The sequence below is a fragment of the Manacus candei genome, unplaced genomic scaffold, assembly GCF_025592945.1.
Source record: "Manacus candei isolate 608988 ecotype Guabito, Panama unplaced genomic scaffold, ASM2559294v1 h1tg000166l, whole genome shotgun sequence".
NCBI lineage: Eukaryota > Metazoa > Chordata > Aves > Passeriformes > Pipridae > Manacus > Manacus candei.
Window position 1 is genome coordinate 826,770 of NW_026138214.1, and position 20,746 is coordinate 847,515.

At 67.4% G+C, this 20,746-nt stretch overlaps 1 protein-coding gene across 2 annotated transcripts; it reads left to right on the top strand.

Annotated features, from left to right (window-relative positions):
• The first annotated feature begins 10,619 nt into the window (after positions 1 to 10,619).
• EFNA3 (ephrin A3) lies at positions 10,620 to 20,234 on the top strand. Of its 2 annotated transcripts, XM_051773112.1 has the most exons (5): positions 10,620 to 10,814; positions 17,978 to 18,267; positions 18,856 to 18,921; positions 19,066 to 19,143; positions 19,274 to 20,229. In XM_051773112.1, exons 1-5 carry the CDS (start codon positions 10,702 to 10,704, stop codon positions 19,393 to 19,395), a joined length of 669 nt encoding a protein of 222 aa, XP_051629072.1. In that variant the 5' UTR covers positions 10,620 to 10,701; the 3' UTR covers positions 19,396 to 20,229. The 2 variants fall into 2 exon arrangements, with proteins under 2 accessions (XP_051629072.1, XP_051629073.1); XM_051773113.1 differs by lacking the exon at positions 19,066 to 19,143 and having other exon boundaries at positions 19,274 to 20,234.
• The last annotated feature ends 512 nt before the right edge of the window (positions 20,235 to 20,746 follow it).

Sequence of the window (20,746 nt, forward strand, 5' to 3'; positions counted from 1 at the left end):
TCCGTGCCCTCAGTTTGGTTTTAAGCCCTGGTAGTGACTGAGCAATACAGTGTTTGCAAGATCGCTGTGCCCCGGGTGTGTGGCCCCCCCACCAGCCCCCCTGCCCGCGCCCCTGCCCCTGCAGAGGTGCCGGGGTGGCCGATCCAGGGGGTCCCTGCCCCTCTCTCCCTCCACGGCCTTTAAGGCCAAGGGTTTAATTGCAGTGGTTTGATATTGAGTCATCAGCTCATGCCACCAGAGACCTTTAATTACAGGCAAGCTGCCAGTAATTAGCACCTGGAGGTGGGATGAGCACCAGGACAGAGGGTCGGGGGCAGCAGGGTTGGGGGTCACTCACCCAAAACCCCCAGCTGGGCGCCCTGGCCCCACTTGCTGCCCTTGGATGGGGTTGGGGTGTCCACAGGGCAGCCATTCTCCATTCATCTGTCTGTCTGCTACACACTCCGTGAGATGCACTCCCAAAATGGGGCCCTGGGGGGGTTTCCTCTTCCCCAGTGGGCACCCAGGCTGCTGCAGGGGCCGATCCCATGGCACAACCGGGTCGCTGCCAGGGTCATGGCTCCGGTGCAGCCACAGTCCCCAGGCTCGCCCACCAACACGAGAGTCCTTTGAGGCTCCTGCTCCCCCATCCCATGAGTGCAGCCCCCCACTGCCCTCCCAGGGGGCCCAGATGTGGCCCAGCTGCCCCCGGGGCCGCCCACAGCAGGGCCCCCCAGCCCCTCGCCACGCAGGCGTTGCCGGCCGCCTGCCGCAGTGGTGCCGGGCACGTCAGACAGGTTTTATGGCTTCTGGGAGAAAGAAGCTGCTTGGCAAGAGAGGCTGAGCGAAAGCATCGACCGCGCCGCTCCCCTCCCCCCCACCGCTGCTGCCTGCCCTTCCCCCGCCACACCCTGCACCCCATCCCAGCCTGTACCCATCCTACATCCTATCCTGCCCCCCATCCCAGCCTGTACCCATCCTACATCCTATCCTGCACCCCATCCCAGCCTGTACCCATCCTGCATCCCATCCTGCACCCCATCCCAGCCTGTACCCATCCTGCATCCTATCCTGCACCCCATCCCAGCCTGTACCCATCCTGCATCCCATCCTGCACCCCATCCCAGCCTGTACCCATCCTGCATCCTATCCTGCACCCCATCCCAGTCTGTGCCCATCCTGCATCCTATCCTGCACCCCATCCCAGCCTGTACCCATCCTACATCCCATCCTGCCCCCCATCCCAGCCTGTACCCATCCTGCATCCCATCCTGCCCCCCATCCCAGCCTGTACCCATCCTGCATCCCATCCTGCCCCCCATCCCAGCCTGTACCCATCCTCCATCCTATCCTGCACCCCATCCCAGCCTGTGCCCATCCTGCACCCCACCCTGCACCCCATCCCAGCCTGTACCCATCCTGCACCCCATCCTGTATCCCATCCTGCACCCCATCCCAGCCTGTACCCATCCTGCATCCCACCCTGCGCCCCATCCCAGCCTGTACCCATCCTACATCCTATCCTGCGCCCCATCCCAGCCCGTACCCATCCTACATCCTATCCTGCACCCCATCCCAGCCTGTACCCATCCTGCATCCCATCCTGCACCCCACCCTGCACCCCACCCTGCACCCCATCCCAGCCTGTACCCATCCTGCATCCCATCCTGCACCCCACCCTGCACCCCATCCCAGCCTGTACCCATCCTGTGTCCTATCCTGCACCCCACCCTGCACCCCATCCCACCTTGTACCCCATCTGGCACCCTATCCTTGTACCCCATCCCAGCCTGCACCTCACCCTGTGCCCCATCCCAACCTGCACCCATCCTGTGTCCTATCCTGCACCCCACCCTGTGCCCCATCCCAGTCTCCATCCCATCCCAACCTGCACCCATCCTGTGCCCCATCTCAGCCTATACCCCAACCTGTACCCCATCCCATTCCCCATCCTTCACCCCAACCCCACACCCTCAACCCCACAGGACAGGGGCACCCCATCCCCATGGGAGACACAGAGGCTGCCTAGTGCAGGGAGAACATGTCCTGGGAGATCCCACCCCGGGGGGGTGTGAAACCATCTGGGGGGCATCTGACCCAAGAGACCCCCATGCAGGATGCTCAGAGACCCACCTGTGGGACTCCCATGCAGGAATTCTAAGGGGCTGTGCCCTGTGGGACCCCCATGCACGCATTCCAGGGGTCAACCACGCCTTGTGGGATCCCTATGCAAGGGTTCCCGGGGGCTGTGCCCTGTGGGATCCCCATGTGGGGGATGCTGGGTGGGGGAATCCTCCCAAAAGACCCCCATTTAAAGATGCTGAGGGGACAACTGTGCCCTGCAGGACCCCCATGCAGCCAATCTGGGGGTTGTGCCCTGTGGGACCCCCATGCAGCGATTCTAGGACCCCCTGTTCCAGGGGACAGCCATACCCTGTGGGACTCCCATGCAGGTATTCCGGAGGGGGCTGCCCACTGCGCCGCCCCTTCCCCAGCCCCCTGGGTGTTCCCAGGCGAGGCCGAGGGGTCCCTCTGGCGCCCCCGGGGGTGGGTGCTGGGTCCGGGCTCAGCGGGGTCCTGTCCTTGAGCCGGCGTTGTTTGGTATGCGGGAGCCACCGCCGGCTTCAAATCCCATCGACTTCCAATGAGCAATGCCATCAATAACGGCTAATTGATGGCGCGGCCGCTCCAAATCAGATTCCCCGTCCCCTGAATCCAATTGATGGCTCCGCACCCCGCAGCCGCCGCGGCAGAAATTGAATCTATTCAAGGAATGGGCTCCATTAGCCCGTCCCTTCTGTCTCGCCATCCCCCCGCCTCGGGGCCCCCCCCGTCCTCTCCCCCCAACCCCGTGCCACCCACGCCAGCCTGGGGTGCCACGGGGAGGAGCGGGGGGTGAGGATGCCGAGTGCCCCCGTGGGGCAGCCCCAGGTGGGTGGGAGTGAAAGGCTCCGAAATTAGGAAGGAAAAATTTATCGCCTGGAATAGCAAGTGATGGGAAATGTTAATAGGCAGTGCTGAGATGGAGAGCGGGATAAAGAGCCGTGCCGTGCCAGAGGCTGGGAGCCACGGCGGGCAGTGAGGTGGGGGCACGACACGGCCGTACCCACCCCGTGCCCCGGCTCACCAGCGGGACAGGGACCGTGGGTGTGTTGTGGCACCGGGAAGAGCCTGGGCACGGTCTCCCAGCCCCGTGGTGCTCTCCCAGCAGCTTCCACTCCTGGCACTGGGTCCCTTAGCTGGCCACGCTGCCAGAGTCCCCCCAGCCAGCCATGCCAGGACAGGAGCCCCAGCATGCCCCCAACACCCTGGGGTGAGGATGAGGTCAGGCATGACAGCCGACCTGGGGCAGCCCTAGGACACACAGGGGGGACACGGGGCATGGTGTCCCCCCCAGAGGGCTGGAAGGGAGGAGCACAGCCCCCCAGGGCAGCAGGGCCCATCCCTGCCTGTCCCCACGGGCGAAGGGCAACGGCTGCAGCGCCCACCCAAAGAGCTGCCGAGAGCATCCCGGAGATGGGAAATGGCTCCGTGTCACCATGGAAACGGGGCCACCGGCTCGCCATGCCGAGGGGACACGTGTGCTGAGGGGACACGCGTGCCGAGCCCTGAGGAGCAGGGCACGGGGTGTGTAGGGCATCAGGCACAATGCACCGGATGCCAGGCGCTGGCCACGGGCTCCTCCGGACCCTGGGGCCACGCCACAGAGCCCATCACCCACCCCGGGCCAGCTCCCTCATCCCCCAGTGGTCACAAGCACTCAGAGGGATGCCACCCCTTTGTGATGCCACCCTGAGGTGATGCCAGCCCAGCGTGATGCCACCCCAGCTGGGCAGCTCCGTGCCCCCACGGCGGTGCTGAGCGCAGGGCACGGGCGGGCAGGGGCGGCTGTTCCCCCGAGCAGCCGCCTGATGATGCACATCGTCAAGGTTATAATTTAGCAAAACACTCAGCGGGGGCTTGGAGGGAGCCGGCCTGCACCGGCTAATTAACCGGAGCCGCACGCACCGAGCCTGCTCCTGCCATAGCAATGAGGGCACGGGCACCGGGCTGGCGCCAGCACAGGGGTTGTCACATCCCCCTGCATCCCACAGGATGGGGTGAGTGGCCATGGCTCCGCTGGCCAGTCCCAGCTGCTGGGTGGGAACAGTGGGCACCGACGTGTCCGCTCCGGGGGCCGGGGTGGTGTTGGTGTGGCAGGGAAGGTCACTGGGGCGTGGGGACGTGGGCATGGGTAACACTGCCTGCACCATCACCCTTCTGGGCTGGGGTGTCTGTCTGTCTGTCCCTGACTGTGTCTGTCTGCCCATGCCCTTGTGCGTGCTGGAGTGCCCCCCTCCTCCAGCCCAATGTAATCCTGATGGACAATAATCCTACTGTGCTGGAACATGGATGGGCAGGAGCTGCCCTTGCTGCCAGCACTGCCTGGACCTGCTGCATACTGAGGGCCTGTGAGGTCTCCGTGATGGGACCCTCTCTGGATCCCCGTGGAGGACGACTGGGACCTCAGTGGGTGGGTGCAAGTGTCCTGGTGTCACCACCCCAGCACTGCCCCCCCCTCCCTGGGGCAGCCAGACAGTGAGGACAGGGGCTGGAGTGGGCTCCCAAGGGTGCCCAAGTGGGTGCTGCGGGGTCAGCTACGGTGCTGGGTGCCAGGGTGTCACTGTGGCACCCAGCACGAGTGGCTCACACCTCCCTCAGTGCCACCCGGCCCCTCTGGGCACATATCCACCGGGAGGATGCTGGGGAGATGGAGAGGTTGGAGCCCTGGCACATCTCAGGACCCGCTCACCACGTCCATCGATCTGCCCCGCGCTCCTTTGATCCTCAGGCCGCTAACGAGCTTCCCTGGCAAAGTTACCTCGTTAGCTGTGCCAGATCCCGGTGCTGCCTGGCCAGCGTCTGGCTCTGCCAGGCACAGGCCTGGCATGCCCTGCTCTACCACGGGCAGTCCCCTGGATCCCTGCGGTCCCAGCCCGGGCACAGGGACAGGATGGGCAGGTCCCAGCAGCTGGCAGGAGGATGGTGTGGCCGGCCCGTGGCCAGAGGCAAACACAGAACAGGCAGATCAATGCACTGAATTACTGAGCAAAGGAGCACAAAGTGGCTGCGACAGCAACACCCCACATGGGGGGCACAGGGGCTGTGCTCACACCCGGGCATGGGACCTCCACCCAGCCCAGATGGAGCGACTGGGCACCCACTGCCAGGCTGCAGCAATGCTGCAGCCCCCAGGGTCCTCTGCCACCCCCTTGGGTGGTGGGTGCCAGCGGCACGGGGCACCTCACTCCCCCCAGCAACTCCTGGTGCTCTCCCGGTTGCCCCTGATGGTGCCACCAGTGCCACCAGTGCCACCTTCATTGTGCCCTGCCCAGCACCCTGCTCCCAGCAGGGCAGCAGCACCCGGCCGGCAGCACAGGGCTGGGGCAGCCGCAGCTGGAGAGGGACCCCCCGTTCTCACAGTGGTCCCTGCACCCCTGGCCCCTCTCCCGAGCCTTTTCCGAGCGCTGCACTCCTGAAGCCCCCCCGTGCCGTCGCTCACGGCCGCCGTGACGGCAGGCGCTGCATCAGACCTGATGAATATTTCAGGCCCTGAATCTCCTGCGCCTGCACGCTTAGCCCCGGCCCCCCGCTGCCCCCTCAATTTATTAGCTCATTTCATTCTCGGCTCTTCTGCCTGGCACCAAGGGCACAGCGTGGCGGGGGCACGGTGTTGCCTGGCCCCTCTCCCTGGGGGGTGTCACCCACCTCCACAGCTCCTGCCCGGGATGGGATGGGGAGGGGCTGCCCCGAGGGGCAGGTGGGTGATCCTGGGGCTGGTGGCCCATTGCTGGTGCAGAGCTGGACTATCCCCACACTGCCAAGCTGTGGGTTCCTAGGATGGCTCCTGTGTTCCCTGGGACTCCCATGACCATCCCCATCCCTCTTTTTACCCTGAGGGGCTGCAGTTCCCCTGGCACCATTGCCTGACGGGTCAGGGCAGGAGCGTGGGGAGAACCCGGGGCAGAGCACGGCGTGGACCTGTCCCCATCACCCCCAGCCTGGCACCCCCTGGTTCACTCCCACCTTTGCCAGTGTTTCCAGATGCTGATTGTGCCGCGATCTATGTACGGTGGCAGCAGGATATCAAGGCTGCCTGTCACCCCTTCATTGGAATAATGTCACTCAGGCACCCCCAGACACCTCGCAGGGGACGCTGAGGTGTCACAGCCGGGAAGAGCAAAGCATCGTGCTCCAGGGCCAGTGGGGAGCCAAGTGCTGGGATTGGCAACCACAGACCCATCTCAGTGTCCTTGTCCCTTCCCCAGGGAGCTGTAACTGCCGTGCTGCAGCGGGGCCACGTGCCAGGCCCCCGCCGTGCTCACCCTGCCCACGCCACACGGCTCCCACCCGGCACGGCCCTCACGCCCTCTGGCACATCCGTGCCGTGGCCATGTCGGAGCAGGAGGGGCTGGGAGCGAGGTGGGGCTGCCACCAGCGGTGATATTGGAGTGATCTTGAGGCCGGGAGGGAGGTTTGCCATGCGGGAAGGGAGGAAAGGAGCCGGCTGAGTCACCCACTGCCGGCTGCTGACTCAGGCGCTTCCTGCCAGGTAGTCCCGGCTGCCGGCGTGTGGGCTGCTGGGACATGGGATGTGGCACAGGGGACAGCCGGGCACTGCCCGGCACTCCAACTCAGCACCCACCGTGGGCTGAACTGAGAGCGTGTGCCTGGTGACCTGTTCCTACCTGGGAGCACCCGTGTGCCGGGGCAGCGTCGGGACCGCGGCTGCCGGCCCTGGGGGCCGTGAGAAACTGGTCACTGGCACCTCCCACCCAGCACCTCTGGGTGCCACACACCCAGGGCGGGTGAGATTTGGCACGGCAGGGCCTGCCGGAGCCAGGGTTCCGACAAGCAGGCGCCCGGCGCCCAGGGCAGGAACCCTGCAGCTTCCTCCCGCCGGGCAGCGGGAGCAGCCCCAGCGCCAGGGCTGGGAACCACGAGCAGCCTCATCCAGCGGCTCCATGAGGAAGCTGATTTCCTCCGGCAGCCCCAGCACCTCTGCCCGCTCATGGGTAGCCAGAGCTCAGCACCGTCCACTCCAATCCTGCACTGTCCAGCTCCACATCAATTAGCTCAGGTCACTGAGATGTTAATTAACGAATTGCTCCCATGTCCGTCTGCACAGCGGGGCTCACCTCCGACTCACCCTGGCATGAGGCCGCTCTGCCTGGACCTCTGGCTCACCAGGGAGGTGGCCTGGTGGTCCGTGGCACTGCCACCCATCTTCACTATTCCTGTGCCCCCACTGCCAGCACTCTGAGCCCAGCCCCAGGATGTCCCACAGGATACCTCCAGGGCTGGGAGTCCCTCCTCTCCCTGGGAAATGGGAGGGCTCAGACACTTACCCAGTGCTCATCAAGGCACTGAGGCAGCGCAACCATCCGTGAGGCTTCATTCAAATTTAACGACCAACACGGGATACAAAAGGGAAGGGGCAGCGAGGAGCGGGTCTGGGAGCCTTGGGCACACGGAGTGAGCTGAGCATTCCCCAGGCATCCCAGCCTGGCAGGACGGCCCCGTGCCCAAACACCAGCGTGGGGCTGCGAGGGGCTGCCCTAAGTGCTGCCAGGAGGAGCTGGCAGGAGCCAGGACAGCTCATCACCACATGGACGTGCCAGCACTGCCTGCTCCCCAACCCAGGCCATCCGCCCTGCCTACCACTGGCATGTTCTTGCCGTGTCTGGCTGGACACGTGCCGGCACCTGGCTCCCGCGGGCGGGTCGGGAGCCCTGAGCTCAGCGCGTTGGGGCCTGGTAGGTGTGGCTGGTGAATATTTCATGCCCGCGTTCACCGAGCCCTTTCTTGGTTACACTCCTGCCTCCTCCCCGCACTCTCGCCATGTTTATTTATTTAATGAATTATTTATCGGCTCCCCCTCTCGCTCGGCTGGGCGCTGCCCCCCCGCTCCCCCAGCCCAGCTCCCAGCCCGGCGCGATGATTTATTGAATGCCGGCTCTGCTCTGCGGTTGCGACGTGCTGTCACAGGAAGCCGCGGTTAAATATTAACCGAGGCGGGCAAAGCGGGTCCCCTGCCCTGCCGGGCACGCGCAGCAGCAGGACCCCTGTGCCCACCCTGCTCCGGGCATGGCAACCCCCTGATGCCCACGGATGGAGGGCGGGAGGCTTTGTTCCAGTCCTCACCACTTTGAGGACAAAAAAGCTGCTGATGGGCACAGGGTGGAGCAGACAGAGGGGCGTGGGAATGGGGGAGAACCAGGGCTGCTCCTGGAGAGCTCGAGGCCTTTTGTGTCCTCTGGAGAGCGAAGCCACCTGGCTGTGTCCCCCAGCCATCCCACCACAAACACCATATCCCGCTGTGGCAAAACCCCCTCCGTGTGCCGGGCTCTCTCCCCACACCCTGGTGGGGACGCCTGGTGGGTGCTGGCAAGTGGTCACACACCGTGACGCGCCAGGGCTGTGATCTGCCACCCCGAGTCCCTCCATCCCTGTCAGAGTACTCAGTGCATCTGCTGTGGCCCCCCAACTCAGGGTCCGTGTGTGGCGGGGGGACCCCCGTGGTGAGCACGGCGGCGTGCGGGTACTGGCAGCGGTGTGCGCGTTGCCAGGAGCGGGGGGTTTCCATGTGGAGGTGGGTGTTGCCATGGGTTTGCCGAGCCGAGGCGTTTCCATGGTGGCAGAGCAGCGCTGCAGGTCCTCCCAGAGGTGCGCGGCACCCCGGGATGCCACCGCTGCTGCTGCTGCCACGGCACCCTCGTACCTGGATGCCCCAGCCCCTGCAACCCCCCCAGACCCCCCCCACTGCTTCTCACCCCCGGGCAGGCAGAGCCCTTTTCCACGTGTTGTGTTTTCTTCACTTCACTTCTCCGGATGAATAATTAAAGAGGCTTTTTTGGTCCTCCGGGCCCTTCTGCCGGCCCCCTCCCCCTTCCCGGCAGGGCACCGGCAGGGCCTTGGGCCGTGGGATGGGGACTGAGGGCTGGGGCATCACAGCACTGGGTCCCCCACGGTGCCAAGTGGGACCAAGAGCCCCAGCCATCATCAACCTCATTTTCCTTCATGGGCTGAGACAGCATCCACATGGCCAAAGGATTTTTGGGGAGCCTGAAAAGAGGGGTGTGGCTCTGCTTCCACACTGAGCTCCCCCCACGGCTCTGGGGAGCCAGGAGATCCCCCAAGACTTGCCCAGGCCTGGGAGCTGCCCTGCCTGGTGGGGACGTGGGGACACGGCTGTTCGGCACCGCACCGCCCCGGCCACGCTCCCCACGCCAGCGAGGTGGCTCCTGGCAGGAGCAGCCCGGGCAGGCTCAGCAAGCCCAGCCGCGGTTTCGGGAGCCTCCTGGTTTCATTCACAAGCTCCTCAGGCTGCCAAAACTCCAGGTGATGCGCGGCGCTGGCACCGCTGGGGCAGAGGCTGCCGGGTCGGTGCCGGCGACGTGTGCGCGCCCAGCGCGGCCCCGCGTGGGAGCCGGCGGTGAGCCGCGTGTGCCCGCGCCGGCGTGAGCGCGCCCGTGTGTGCACACGTGTGCCGAGGCGCGGATCACCTGGCACACGGCTCTGCCGGGCGGTGCCGCACGGCAGTTGCTAAGGGATCTCCACGAGGACGGGCAGCGGGAGCTGGTGCCCAGCTCAGTCTCTGCTTTACACATGGCCAGAAGGGACCGGCGCCCAGGGAGCGCCCGTGACTCCCCCCGGGGATGCCCACCCATGGACCCTTGGGGTGTGGGGAGAGCAAGTGCCTGGCCCTGTGGGTGGGCACTCGGCCATGTGCTGGCTCCTGAGGGAGGACAGGGCAGGAGGCAGAGCCCAGCACTGTGTCTGTGTGTCTCGGCACCCAGGCTGCCCATGGGGACTGGGTGCTCACCCTCCTACCCCCTCTTATGTCCTCAGGGTGGCCAAACCCTTCTGCGAACACGTGTGACCCCCATGGCACTGAGAGCAGCAGCGTGAGGACCTTCTGGGGTCCTGAGCCCCCACCCACAGCTCCCTCAGCCACAGCCTCACAGGGGCCAGTGACTCGAGGCCCAGCGCTGCTATGCAGGGAGACCCCAGTGTGGGACCTGACTCTGGTGCCCCCCCACCTCTGAGTGTCCCAGTCAGACCCCAGTGCCACCCGACCCAGATGGGACAGGCACTGGTGCCCCCACCCACAGGGGTCCTAGTGAAACCCCCACATTGGTGGTACCTGACCCCAGTGGGACCTGGCACGGGTGCTCCCCCACATGGGGGTCCCAGTGAGACCCCAATGTCAGCAGGATCTGGCCCTGGTGCCACCCCCTGTGAGGGTCCTGGTGAGACCCAGACCCAGTGCCCCCATGTAGGGGCATCCCAGTGAGACCCCAACAACATCAGTGGCATCTGATCCCAGTGGGACCTGGCACGGGTGCCCCCACCCACGGGGCTCCCAGTGAGACCCCCGATATCAGCAGGACCTGGCACGGGCGCCCCCACCCTGGGGGTCCCGGTGAGACTCCGGTAGCACCTGATCCCCGTGGGATCCACCCGGGTGTCTCCACCCGCGGGAACCCGCAGCCCAAGCCCGGTGCCGGTGTCGATGCCGGGGCGGGCGGGCCCGGGGCGGCGGCGGGAGCGCGCGCGGGGGCGCGGCGGCGGCGGGCGCGCGCGGGGCGGAGCTGGGCGCCGGGGCCGCGGGGCGCGGGCGGCTCGGGCTCGGTTCTCCCTCCATTCCCCCGGATCGCGGCGGGCTCGGGCGGCGGCAGGATGGCGGCTGGGCTCCTGCCCCTGCTCCCGCTGCTGCTGCTGCTGCCGGGCCGGGGGCCGCCGGGGGCCCTGGGCAACCGGCACGCCGTGCACTGGAACAGCTCCAACCCGCAGTGAGTGCGGGCGGGGGCGCCGGGACCCGCACCGGGAGGCGAGGGGGGGGTCCCCGAGGCGGCGCGGGGCGGGGGGCGCCACCGGGAAGGACGCGGCGGGGACGCGGCGGGGATCGCGCTGAAGGATGCGCGGGGGGCGGCGGGCGACACCGGGAATGAGGGACCCCCCCCCCCCGGTGCCGGTCTCCGCGCGGCGCCCTCGTGCGGGCGGGGCCGCCGGACCCCCGGTGCCGGTGCCCCCGGTGCCCCTCGTCCTGCCCGCGGGGGCGGGGGTCGCTCCGAGGGGAGGGCGGCAGCCGCCCGGCCGGTTCGTGTCCCCGTGGCCGCGCTGCCGGGCGGGGCTCGGCGGCTCCCGGTGCGGGCGCGGGTGGGAACTGGGCACTGGGGGCAGAGCCCCCCGGCGCCCCCCGACAGCGCTGACCCACCGAGGGCATCGGGAAGCGTCCAGCCGCTCCCGTATATCAATCTCTCGATGCGCCGGGGCGGGCAGGGGTCTCGCTCCCACCTCCAGACGCGCCCCCCGCCTGTCTGGGTGCGGGAGCGGCACCGGCGGCGCGGTGGAGGCGGGGGGGCCCGACAGGTGCCCGCCGACCCCCGCCGACCCCCACCACCTCGGACCGGCAGTGTTGGCATCCTCGGGCCGGCGGCGGTGGCTCCCGGGGCTGCGGGGGCGGTGGGGGTGCGAGCGGAGGGTGGGAACGGCTACCGGGAGGGGAGCGACCAGGGCTCGGTGGCCGTGGACACGCAGCCCCTCCCTCACACCCTGCGCCGGGGCTGCCCCTGCCCTCGCCCGCGCCGGGGGCTGCGTGGCACCCACACCTGAGAGCGGGTGTGCAATGGGGACGATCTGGGCTGGGCCCCCCCGAGGAGGGGGGGCTGCGTGCCCGTGGTGTGTCCGCAAACCCCTCCAGGGGGATCTGTGCCCGCTGCCATCACCCACCTCCCCATCCCTCACCAGTGCGAGCGCCCAGGGGTGTGGCAGGGACGTGCGTCCAGCCAGAGCATCCCCTTGGTGCCCGCCGGTGCGGGGGCTCCCCAGGTCTCCCCCCGCCCTGCACCCCTTTGTGCGGGGCGGGAGCAGCCCCGACAGCCCCCTCCCCTGCCATTGAGATTGTGTCGCCAGGCGGAAGCTCGGGCCCCATAAATCGTGCGTGTGTGCGACGTGCCGAGGCGCAGCACAATGGCGAGGTGTCGGGCTCGCCCCGTTGCGCTCGGCATCCCCCCGGCCCCTCTGCTCTGGCCAGACCCCCGTCACCCCCAGCGCCGTCCCCACACCGCGACGCTGCCGCGACATCGTTGGGTGGGACCCACCCACGCCCCCACCCTTGTCCTGCCACAACCCAGCGTCCCCACCCCGTCACCGCCGTGACCCGCCGGTGCCCCGGCACCTCTCGAGGGACGGGATGGAGGGGGTGCCGTCGGTGCCCCTGCCGTGCCACGCCGGGGGTGTTGCAGCCAGACACCCGCACCCATCGCGCACGCGTGTCTGGCGCGGCCGCGAGCGTCCAGCTCAGGGCACGGGCGGCGCGGTGGGGGCGGCTGCGGCAGAGCCGTGTCCCAGGCACTCCGGAGCTGATATTTATTGTTAGGCAGTGCGGCAGCTCGGACGCAATTACAGCCGCACGGCAAAGTGTCTGGATTAGATAAATTATGGGGGGAATTAGGCTCCCTGGGCCGCAGCCTGCAAATCCCAGCAAACCCGCTGCAAGCGGAGCCATAAACAAGCCCAGCACGGCCCTGTAGGGCTCTCCAGGGAGAAGGGGGGTGCCGGCTGCGGCTGCTCCTTGGGGGCTGTGCCAGGCACCCCACAAATCTATTGCATCTCCCACCATGCCCCCACAGGTGGCCCTGTGGCCACCCTCGGCGGGAAGACGGGGTGAGGAGCAACCCATGGAGCCCATCGTGGTCCCACCAGTGCCTCAGGTAGCAGGGAGCTGGTGGCAGCTCAGCCACATGAGGGATGGCTGGGGGTGCCAGGGAGGGTCACCGAGCAGGCCAGGGCACCCCTCGTGCTGTGGGTTTGGGGTGTGTCTGCAAAGCCCTGGGGAGGTGTGAAGGTGGAACCAGTTGTTGGTCCAGCTGCACATTCCATCTGTCTGTCCCATCACCTCCTCTGGTGGCAGCCAGTGAGCCCCGGGGCTGTGGGATGACCCTTGGCTGTTCACTGCCCTCCAATCCCAAGTCCTGCCAGGAGCAGGCCCAATGGCATGAGGCAAAGCTGCAGGGCAGTTGTATCCCACTCAGCACTGGCTTTTGGGGGGGCTGTGACCCTTAAGTGTCCCACAGAGAGGGGCCAGGGGCTCCTGGGGTATCCCCAGCCGAACTGGGCCCTGTCATGCTGGTGCTGGTGGATGCCACCTCTCTGCTGGGTGTCCCAGATGCTGAGATGGGGACAGTGATCTGTCCCTGTGCACAGGCACAGGCACGGCCAGCACCCCCTGCCACTGCTGCAGCCCCCAGGAGTCCCCCAGAGCAGGTTGGTGTGTGCCATGCTCTGCCACTGACTCCGGTGTGGGGACTGAGGGTGCTGGGACTGAGGGCACTGGGTGCTGTGGAGGGAACAGAGTGGGGGGATGCTGCGAGACAGGGAGTACACGGGGTGCTGATGCCTGGCTGAGGTGGGGGGGTCAGAGCCCACCTGTGTGCAGGGAGGGCCCAGCACTGTGTGCTACCCCCGGCTCATGCAGCCCCCCCAGCGCCGTCGCTGCCTCTTCAAGGTGGCTTTTATCTGGCTGAGGTTGTGTCGCAGGCAGTGAGGGCTGGAGTGGGCTCTGGAGAGGGCTAGAGCGGCATCTGGAGAGGGCTGGAGTGGGTTCTGGAGAGCCCCAGCACAGAGCAGTCTCGCTGGGGAGCATCTCATGCAGGAGAGGAGCCACATCCCTACAAAGGGGTCTGGAGGGGGCCCAGGCTCCCCTGCAGCAGCCAGACCCCAACACCAGGGCTGTGCGTGGATGGATCCCCCCATCACATCCGCTGGCACCCAAAGGGCTGGGGACGGGGTCACCGGCAGCAGGAGGGACCCCCCTCCCCATTGGGTCTGGGGGCATCTAGCAGAAGGTGCTGTGGGGCGCGGGGCAGTTGTGCTCGAGCAGGGGCAGTTCCCTGCTTGGCTGCAGGGCCGGAGGAGGGGACTGTGGTGATGACACCGGCTGCGGTGTCCCCAGGTCAGCTGAGGGGTGCTCGGCCACCCCCCGCCCCATGGCCGTGCCCTCCAGGCTGGTTCCCGATGCACCCAGAGCCCCCCATCACCCGCCCACGGGTGCCCGGCGTGGTGCTGGTAGGAGTGGGTGCCCGGGGGCAGAGGGTGCCGTGCCCCGTGAGTCACGGCGCTGGGCGGCACCGAGCCCCGGCAGCACGGCCGGGGTTCCCATGGGAGAAGCAGCCACGGTGTTGGGGTGCAACAGGGCCGGGGCCACCTGCTCCTGCCCGGGCCGGTAATTGAGTCACCGGTTGCAGATTGATGGTTTAATTAAAACCCAATTAGAAACCTCATTGATCTTGTTAGCAACATGGGAAGGTGCCGGCTTTAGCCGGGATTACAGGGATCGCGTGGCCGTCAATAGTGATGGGGGGGGGAGTGGGGGCACCTGTAGGGTGGTGCTGGAGTCCCGGGGTGCTCGTGGAGGGCTGTGCCCATCACCTCAGATGCCTGCTGGCACCCCAGCCCCTCTGCCTGGGGAGCAGCCCCCTGTGCCCACGCGGGGGGGTGGCCCCGGGGACACCGTGTGCCGGCGGTGCCGGGAGCGCCCGCGCCTTGCGGCTGCGCCAGGCGAGGCCGGGGGGCTGTGCCGTGGCTCGGTGCCACCCGCGTGCGTGGGCTGCGTCGCAGGCGCTGTCTGCCGAGCCAGCGCGCGTGTGCGTGGCCGTCTGGGCGCCGTGACTGTGCAGCGCTGGCTGCGTGGGGAGGGCTGGCACGGGGTGGGGGCTGCGCTGAGCCCCCCCCGGCTCCCCGGGTGGCTGAGCGGTGGGTGCAGGCGGGCGGTTGGTCTGTCTGTCTGTCCCTCTGTCCATCGTGGTGGACCGGCCAGGGCGGTCGGTGCGCCTTTGCCTCTCGCTGTGGCGCGGGGTGACAGGAAGGGGACTCGTAAATCAATGGCACTTTTTTGTTCCCCTGGTGATCGATGGGCCCCGGATGCGCCAAAAGGACGAAGCTGCTGGAGCCGAACAAAGGGCCTGGCTGTGCTGGGGGGGTGTCCGGTGCCGGGGGGCACGATGCAGTCCCCACATGGGGGATGCCCCGCGTCGCCCCGCTCATCCCCACTGGCACCGCCGGCATGGGGTGCTGAGCCCCGCTCTGGCCCCACCGCCCTCCAGGCTTCTCCCACACCCGTGGGGATGAGTCTGCAGTGTGGGGGTCCAGATGGGGGTCCAGCCCGCTCCGTGCCACCGCTGCCGGGGCGTGCTGCAGTGCACCAGGCGCTCCCCAGCAGTGCAGGAGCCAGCGCGGCACACAGCCCGGATTTATGGCAGCAGATGGGAGCGGAGCGGCCGCCCAGCTCACCGGTGGCTGCGGCGTGCCAGGTACCAGGGGCCCACCAGGGTCCCTCCGGTGCAGGGCCGGTGGGCGCTGAGCCCAGGGCCGGTGATGCCAGGGGACATCCATCTGCCCAGCGTGACAGGCTGCTGGAAGGTACCACCGCCTCGAGGAGCCCTGCTCTACAAACGCAGTCGTGCAGAAGTGATGCTGCCCGTTCTCCTCCTGCACTTAACCCTTCGGGCACTGCTGGAGCCCACCGTGCCCCGCTGGCCATGCCGTGGCTGCCGGAGCCTGGGAGATCGAGGGTCCATCCTGACCCTGGGACGGGGCAGCCTGTGCCTGCTCTGGGGTGGGTGCCGGTGAGGAAAGAGGCTGAGTCCCTCTCTCAGGGTGTCTATTCTTGCCCTTCTACCCCAAACCAGGGCCCACAGTGCTTCAAACAGGTCTCGGGGTGCTTTGGCCATGGCACTGGGGAAGCTGCTGAGTTTAGGGGTATCCAGCTGCATGAGCTGCTGCTCTATAGTGACTGTGCAGGAGCCAAGCACGGCAGGGACACAGTGTTGTGACTGAAGCTGCTGCAAGGGTCCCCTGGCTGTGCTTCAGGCTGTGGTGGCCCTGTGGCTGTCTCCTTGTGGGGCCGTTCCCCAGCCCTCCCAGCACTTGATGATGCTCTGATGCCCTGGAGCTCCCGGCATGCCATGGCAGCTGGCAGTGACTACCACGGGGCCCTCACCACACCACCTGGGGCCCCTGTACCGCACCATGGGTGCTGGTGTGTCCCAGCCCCAGGGGGAGACGTTGGTGCCTCGTTAGCGAAGCTGTTTATCAGGAGCCGCTCTTCTTAATGAGCCGCTGCTTAACGAGCCCCAGCGTGGGGTCCCACGGGGGCTGTGCCTCAGCGCTGGGTGCCGCAGGGGAGTAGGGTGGGGGGTGTTACAGCTCCCTAGCACCGGGTTTCCCCCGGCACGGTGGGACATGGAGCCGTGTGTGACGCTTCCTCCGGTCCCTCGATCCCCTGGCACAGCCGCAGCCCGGCCGCGGTGAGCCCCGGCTGCCGGTGCCCGCCCCGGTGTGGGGAGCAGGTATTGGGGTACGCCGGCGTCCCAGCCCCGCGTCCCGCGCGGAGTTAATTGCGATTTTCTCCTTGGGGCCATTTCTTTAATAACAAGCCTTTTTCTCCCCCCCCCGCCCCCCTTCCCACCACATCAAAGGGGGAAGATGAAAGGTCCCGGCGCCCGCTGAGCAAGGGTGGCTGCCTCAGCACCTTCCCGGCGGAGCAGTTGCCGGCGGGTGCCGGGCTGGGCTGCGGAGTAGCGGCTGCGCAGCGAGGGAGGGGCCGCGTGGAGCTGCGCTCCCTGTCCCACGGCCGGCGAGCTCCACCATCAGACCCCCACCGTTGCCCCCCGGTGCCGGAGGCGGTGCTTCTTGGCCCACCCACCCCCTCTTTTGCTGCCCGACAGCAGGTCCCCCCCTTTGGTTCTGTCTCCGGCGCTCGGCTCCCGGGGTGCCGCGGGCGCCGGCGGTGCCGGGGCTCCCCAAACAGCGCCGGGGGCGATGGTGCAGGGTGGGGCGTCTGCACGTGCAGCCCTGCCCGCTGTCTGCCCGGCCCTGCCGGGGACACCCGGCGAACGCTCGGCTGCAAGGGAGGGGTGGCGGGACCTTCCGTGGGCCAAGGGGAGCCCGAGCGGTGGGGGCTCCAGCCCGGGGTTTGCCGTGAGAGGCGGGGAAAGGGCCGCGGTCCGGAGCGACGCGCCGCAAGCCGGAGCTGCGCGGGGCAGCTCGGCCGCGTGTGCCGGGATGCTGCGGTCCGTGTCCCGCGGGATCCGCGCTCGGGACCCCCCGAGGCAGCGCTGAGGCAGCGGCAAGCGCGTTCCGGTCAGGGTCGGGTGCTGTCGCGGCGGGCTCGCTGCCGAGCCAGCGCCGGGTGGTAATTAATTGGCAGGAGCAGCGGGTCAGCGCGGCGGCGAGGATTACCGAGGCCGGGATTTCCGTCGGGCGCGGATTAGGAGCCAGCGGAGCCTCTCCTGAGTGGATCTGAGGGGATTGCTGCTCCTAATCAATGTAAATGAGGCTCCCCCAGGGCCACCCTTTACGGCATTAACGAACTAACGGGATTAGCCAGAGCAGGGTGAGAAATCCTGGCTCCGAGCTGCCGCGCGTGCCAGGGCCGTGGTGGGCGGCTGCGGTGGGTCGGCTCTGGGCTGCTGGAGGCACGGAATGCCAGGGAATGCCGGGGTTCCGTGCATACCCAGCGGCTGCATGCCGCGGGGACCGTGCTGCCTGCAGGACCCCGATGCCCCTCTGGGTCTGTCTGTCCATCGCGCTGTGTCTGTCTCCTCCTTGAGGCTGCTGGCACATTCCCAGCAGGACCTGGCAGTGCCGTCACGTGTGCCTGTGCTCTTGCCCAGCCCACCCGTGCATGTGGCTTGACAACAGCTCTTCTCCCACCCCAGTCCACCCGTGCCCCCGGGGATGTCGATTCTGCTCCACAGGTCCGTGAGGCTGCACAGCCCCGCTGCGTCGGGGGCTCCGCACAGAGGCTGAGCAGGGGGTGCCGCTGCTCCTGGAACCCCCACTCTGCAACTCGCTCCTGGTCCAGCCTCCGGGTCCCCGTGGAGGAGGGGGATGGTGTCTGGGGAGGTGCAGGGCTTGTCTCTGACCCCCCCATCCCCTCCTTCCCTTGCAGCCTGCGGCGGGAGGGCTACACAGTGCAGGTGAACGTCAACGACTACCTGGACATCTACTGCCCGCACTACAACGCCTCGGTGCCCGAGCACCGGCTGGAGCAGTACGTGCTGTACATGGTGAACGCGGAGGGCTATCGCACCTGCAACACCAGCCAGGGCTTCAAGCGCTGGGAGTGCAACCGGCCCCACGCGCCCCACAGCCCCATCAAGTTCTCGGAGAAGTTCCAGCGCTACAGCGCCTTCTCACTGGGCTACGAGTTCCGTGCGGGGCAGGAGTACTACTACATCTGTACGTGGGGGCGCCGGGGCGGGACCCCCACAGCCCCCCCAGCCCCGGCCGGGTCACCCCGTGTCCCTCCCTGGGTTGTCCCCCCACCCTGTTGGGCCCCTCTGCACCCCCAGCAAGGACCACCCCCCACAGCTGGGGTCCCCCTGCACCTCCCACAGCTGGGCAGCTGTTCCCCCCTCCACAAGAGTGGGCACCCGGAGCTTTGGGATGGGGGTCTGGGAGGGGTTGATGGTGCGGGGGGGGTGCATGATGTGTGGGAGAGATGGGAGCATGGGGAAAGATGGGGGACAGCATGGGTGTGTGGGTGGAGGTGCTGGTGCAGGATGGGGGTGCTGGGGGGTGATGATGTAGGGTGGAGGATGCAGGATTGGGGTACTAGTGCCAGATTGGGGTGCTGGTACGGGCTGTTGGCACAGGATTCGGGTGCTGGTGCAGGCGTGGGATTTGGGGTGCTGCTGCATTACCCCAGCCCAGAGCACACCCCTGGGCAGGACCAGAAACCCCCATGCCCAGACCCACTGCACCTCGGGGTGCCCGGGGATGGGGTCACTGCCACGGAGCCGCCCCCAGCCCTCTCTTGCCTTGCAGCCACACCAACACACAACCACCGCCGGGCCTGCCTGAAGATGAAGGTGTTTGTCTGCTGCGCCTCCAGTAAGTACCTCTGTGCCCACCCTGGGGGCTGTGGGCGAGCGGGGGGCGGTGTGGCTGGCTGGCAGGTCCCCTCTCCCTCCCTGGGGGGGCTGCAGCACAGGGCATCCAGGGAGCGTGACCCCCGTTCCCTCTCTCCCTCTACAGCATCACACTCCGGGGAGAAGCTGGCGCCCACCCTGCCCCAGTTCACCCTGCGGCCCGAGGTGAAGATCGAGGACCTGGGTGAGTCAGGCAGAGCCCCCGGCCCCGCCGCGTCCCCCCCGCCGCCGCCTTTGGGGCAGCCCCAGCCAACTGGGGGTGGGGTTTTGGGGCTGCCCCGCTGCCCCCCTCACCCTCTCGCTGTTCCCTGCAGAAAACTTCAACCCGGAGATGCCGAAGCTGGAGAAGAGCATCAGCGGCACCAGCCCCAAGCGGGAACACTTGCCCCTGGCCGTGGCCGCCGCGCTCTTCCTCATGACCCTGTTGGCCTCGTAGCTCCCGGCGCCCGTGGGGGCCCGGCCAGCGCCGCTCTGCCGAGTGCGGCCCCCCCGACCTGCCGCCCCTCCTGAGAGCCAGCGGGGGAATCACCGCGGGACCACCCCCTCCGCCCGGAGAGCCGCCCGCGGAGCTGCCCCGCGGGGCAGGGATCGTGGCACGCGCCGATCCCGGCTGGACTCGCCTCCCACCCTGCCGACGGGCACGGCCACGTCCCAGGGCCCGGCTGAGTGCGCTGCACCTCCCGCCGACACCGTCCTGAGCCGCGGGGTCCTGCCCACAGCCCACCCAGTGCCCCGCGGCTGCCCCGGGGCTGGGGGCCAGCTCCGAGATGGGGAGCCTGGTGAGGGCAGGGACCCCCAGGGCCGGGCAGCCTGTACATACCCATATAGATCTATACATACTGTACAGAGAGCGACTACAGAGATATATCTATACTGTACCATAGGCAGCGGCGCCGGCCCCGGGCTGGCTTGTACATAGTCAAACGTGTTGGATTTTCCTCGTCTTCCGTGAAGACCCGACCTATGCAAACGCACAGACACTTTTTGGGGAAAAACAAAACAGATCAAAACAAAACAAAACAAAAAAAAAAAACAAAAAAGAAACATTCTCAACCTTTTTTTCAAGTGCTTTGGCTGGTGATTTTCATATTCTGCTCTTAGTCTATTAAAAAAAAAATAATAAAAGGATAAAAAAATGGACCCCTGTCACGGTGGTGTGCAGCGCTCCCGGCCCTTGGAGGGGCTTTGATGCCTGGTGGGGCTCCGGCCGGGGCAGGGGGTCAGGTGAGGGCTGACCTCCACCTGTCTTACCAGGCACAACAGCTCCAGCCATGGTGGGGGGGATGCAGGGTGCACCCCTCCTCTGGCTCTGCTTCCCATCCACCCCCCAGCACCGCCATGGAGCATCCGGCAGGGATCCGGTGCTTCCGTAGGAACACAGCATGGACAGCAGGAGAGCCCCCAGGTAAGGGCAGCTCGTGGGGGTCTTGGCACGCATCCCTGGGGGTGCTGGGGTGGTGTTGGGGGCAGTGGGTGCGGGGGAGCCTTCCTTGCCATCCTCACCAGCTGCACAGGGCGAGCAGCCATGGGGTGCCGGGAGCCCCATGGGAACCCCGGCATAACCCCCCCGCCCGTGTGTCTGGCTCTGCCAGGCATGCCGGCTCCTGCCGGCTTTGGGGGGATCTGGCACATGTTGGCGTCTCCTGCGGGAAGGGGGAATGCCCTCGGCTCTTCCTCGGTGCCTCCGGCCAGGCAAGGAGGTGTGGGGGGTTGGGGTTGTGCCTGGAGTCACTGCTGAGGGGGTTTCACCGGGGTCACGGAGGAGTGGGGCACAGCCAGCACCCCAC

Excerpts from the sequence above, each read along its gene's own strand:
- EFNA3 (XM_051773112.1), top strand. The coding sequence starts at position 10,702 with ATGGCGGCTGGGCTCCTGCCCCTGCTCCCGCTGCTGCTGCTGCTGCCG. Across the intron at positions 18,922-19,065 it reads GTTTGTCTGCTGCGCCTCCA|CATCACACTCCGGGGAGAAG; the intron begins GTAAGTACCTCT and ends CTCCCTCTACAG. Across the intron at positions 19,144-19,273 it reads GGTGAAGATCGAGGACCTGG|AAAACTTCAACCCGGAGATG; the intron begins GTGAGTCAGGCA and ends TGTTCCCTGCAG.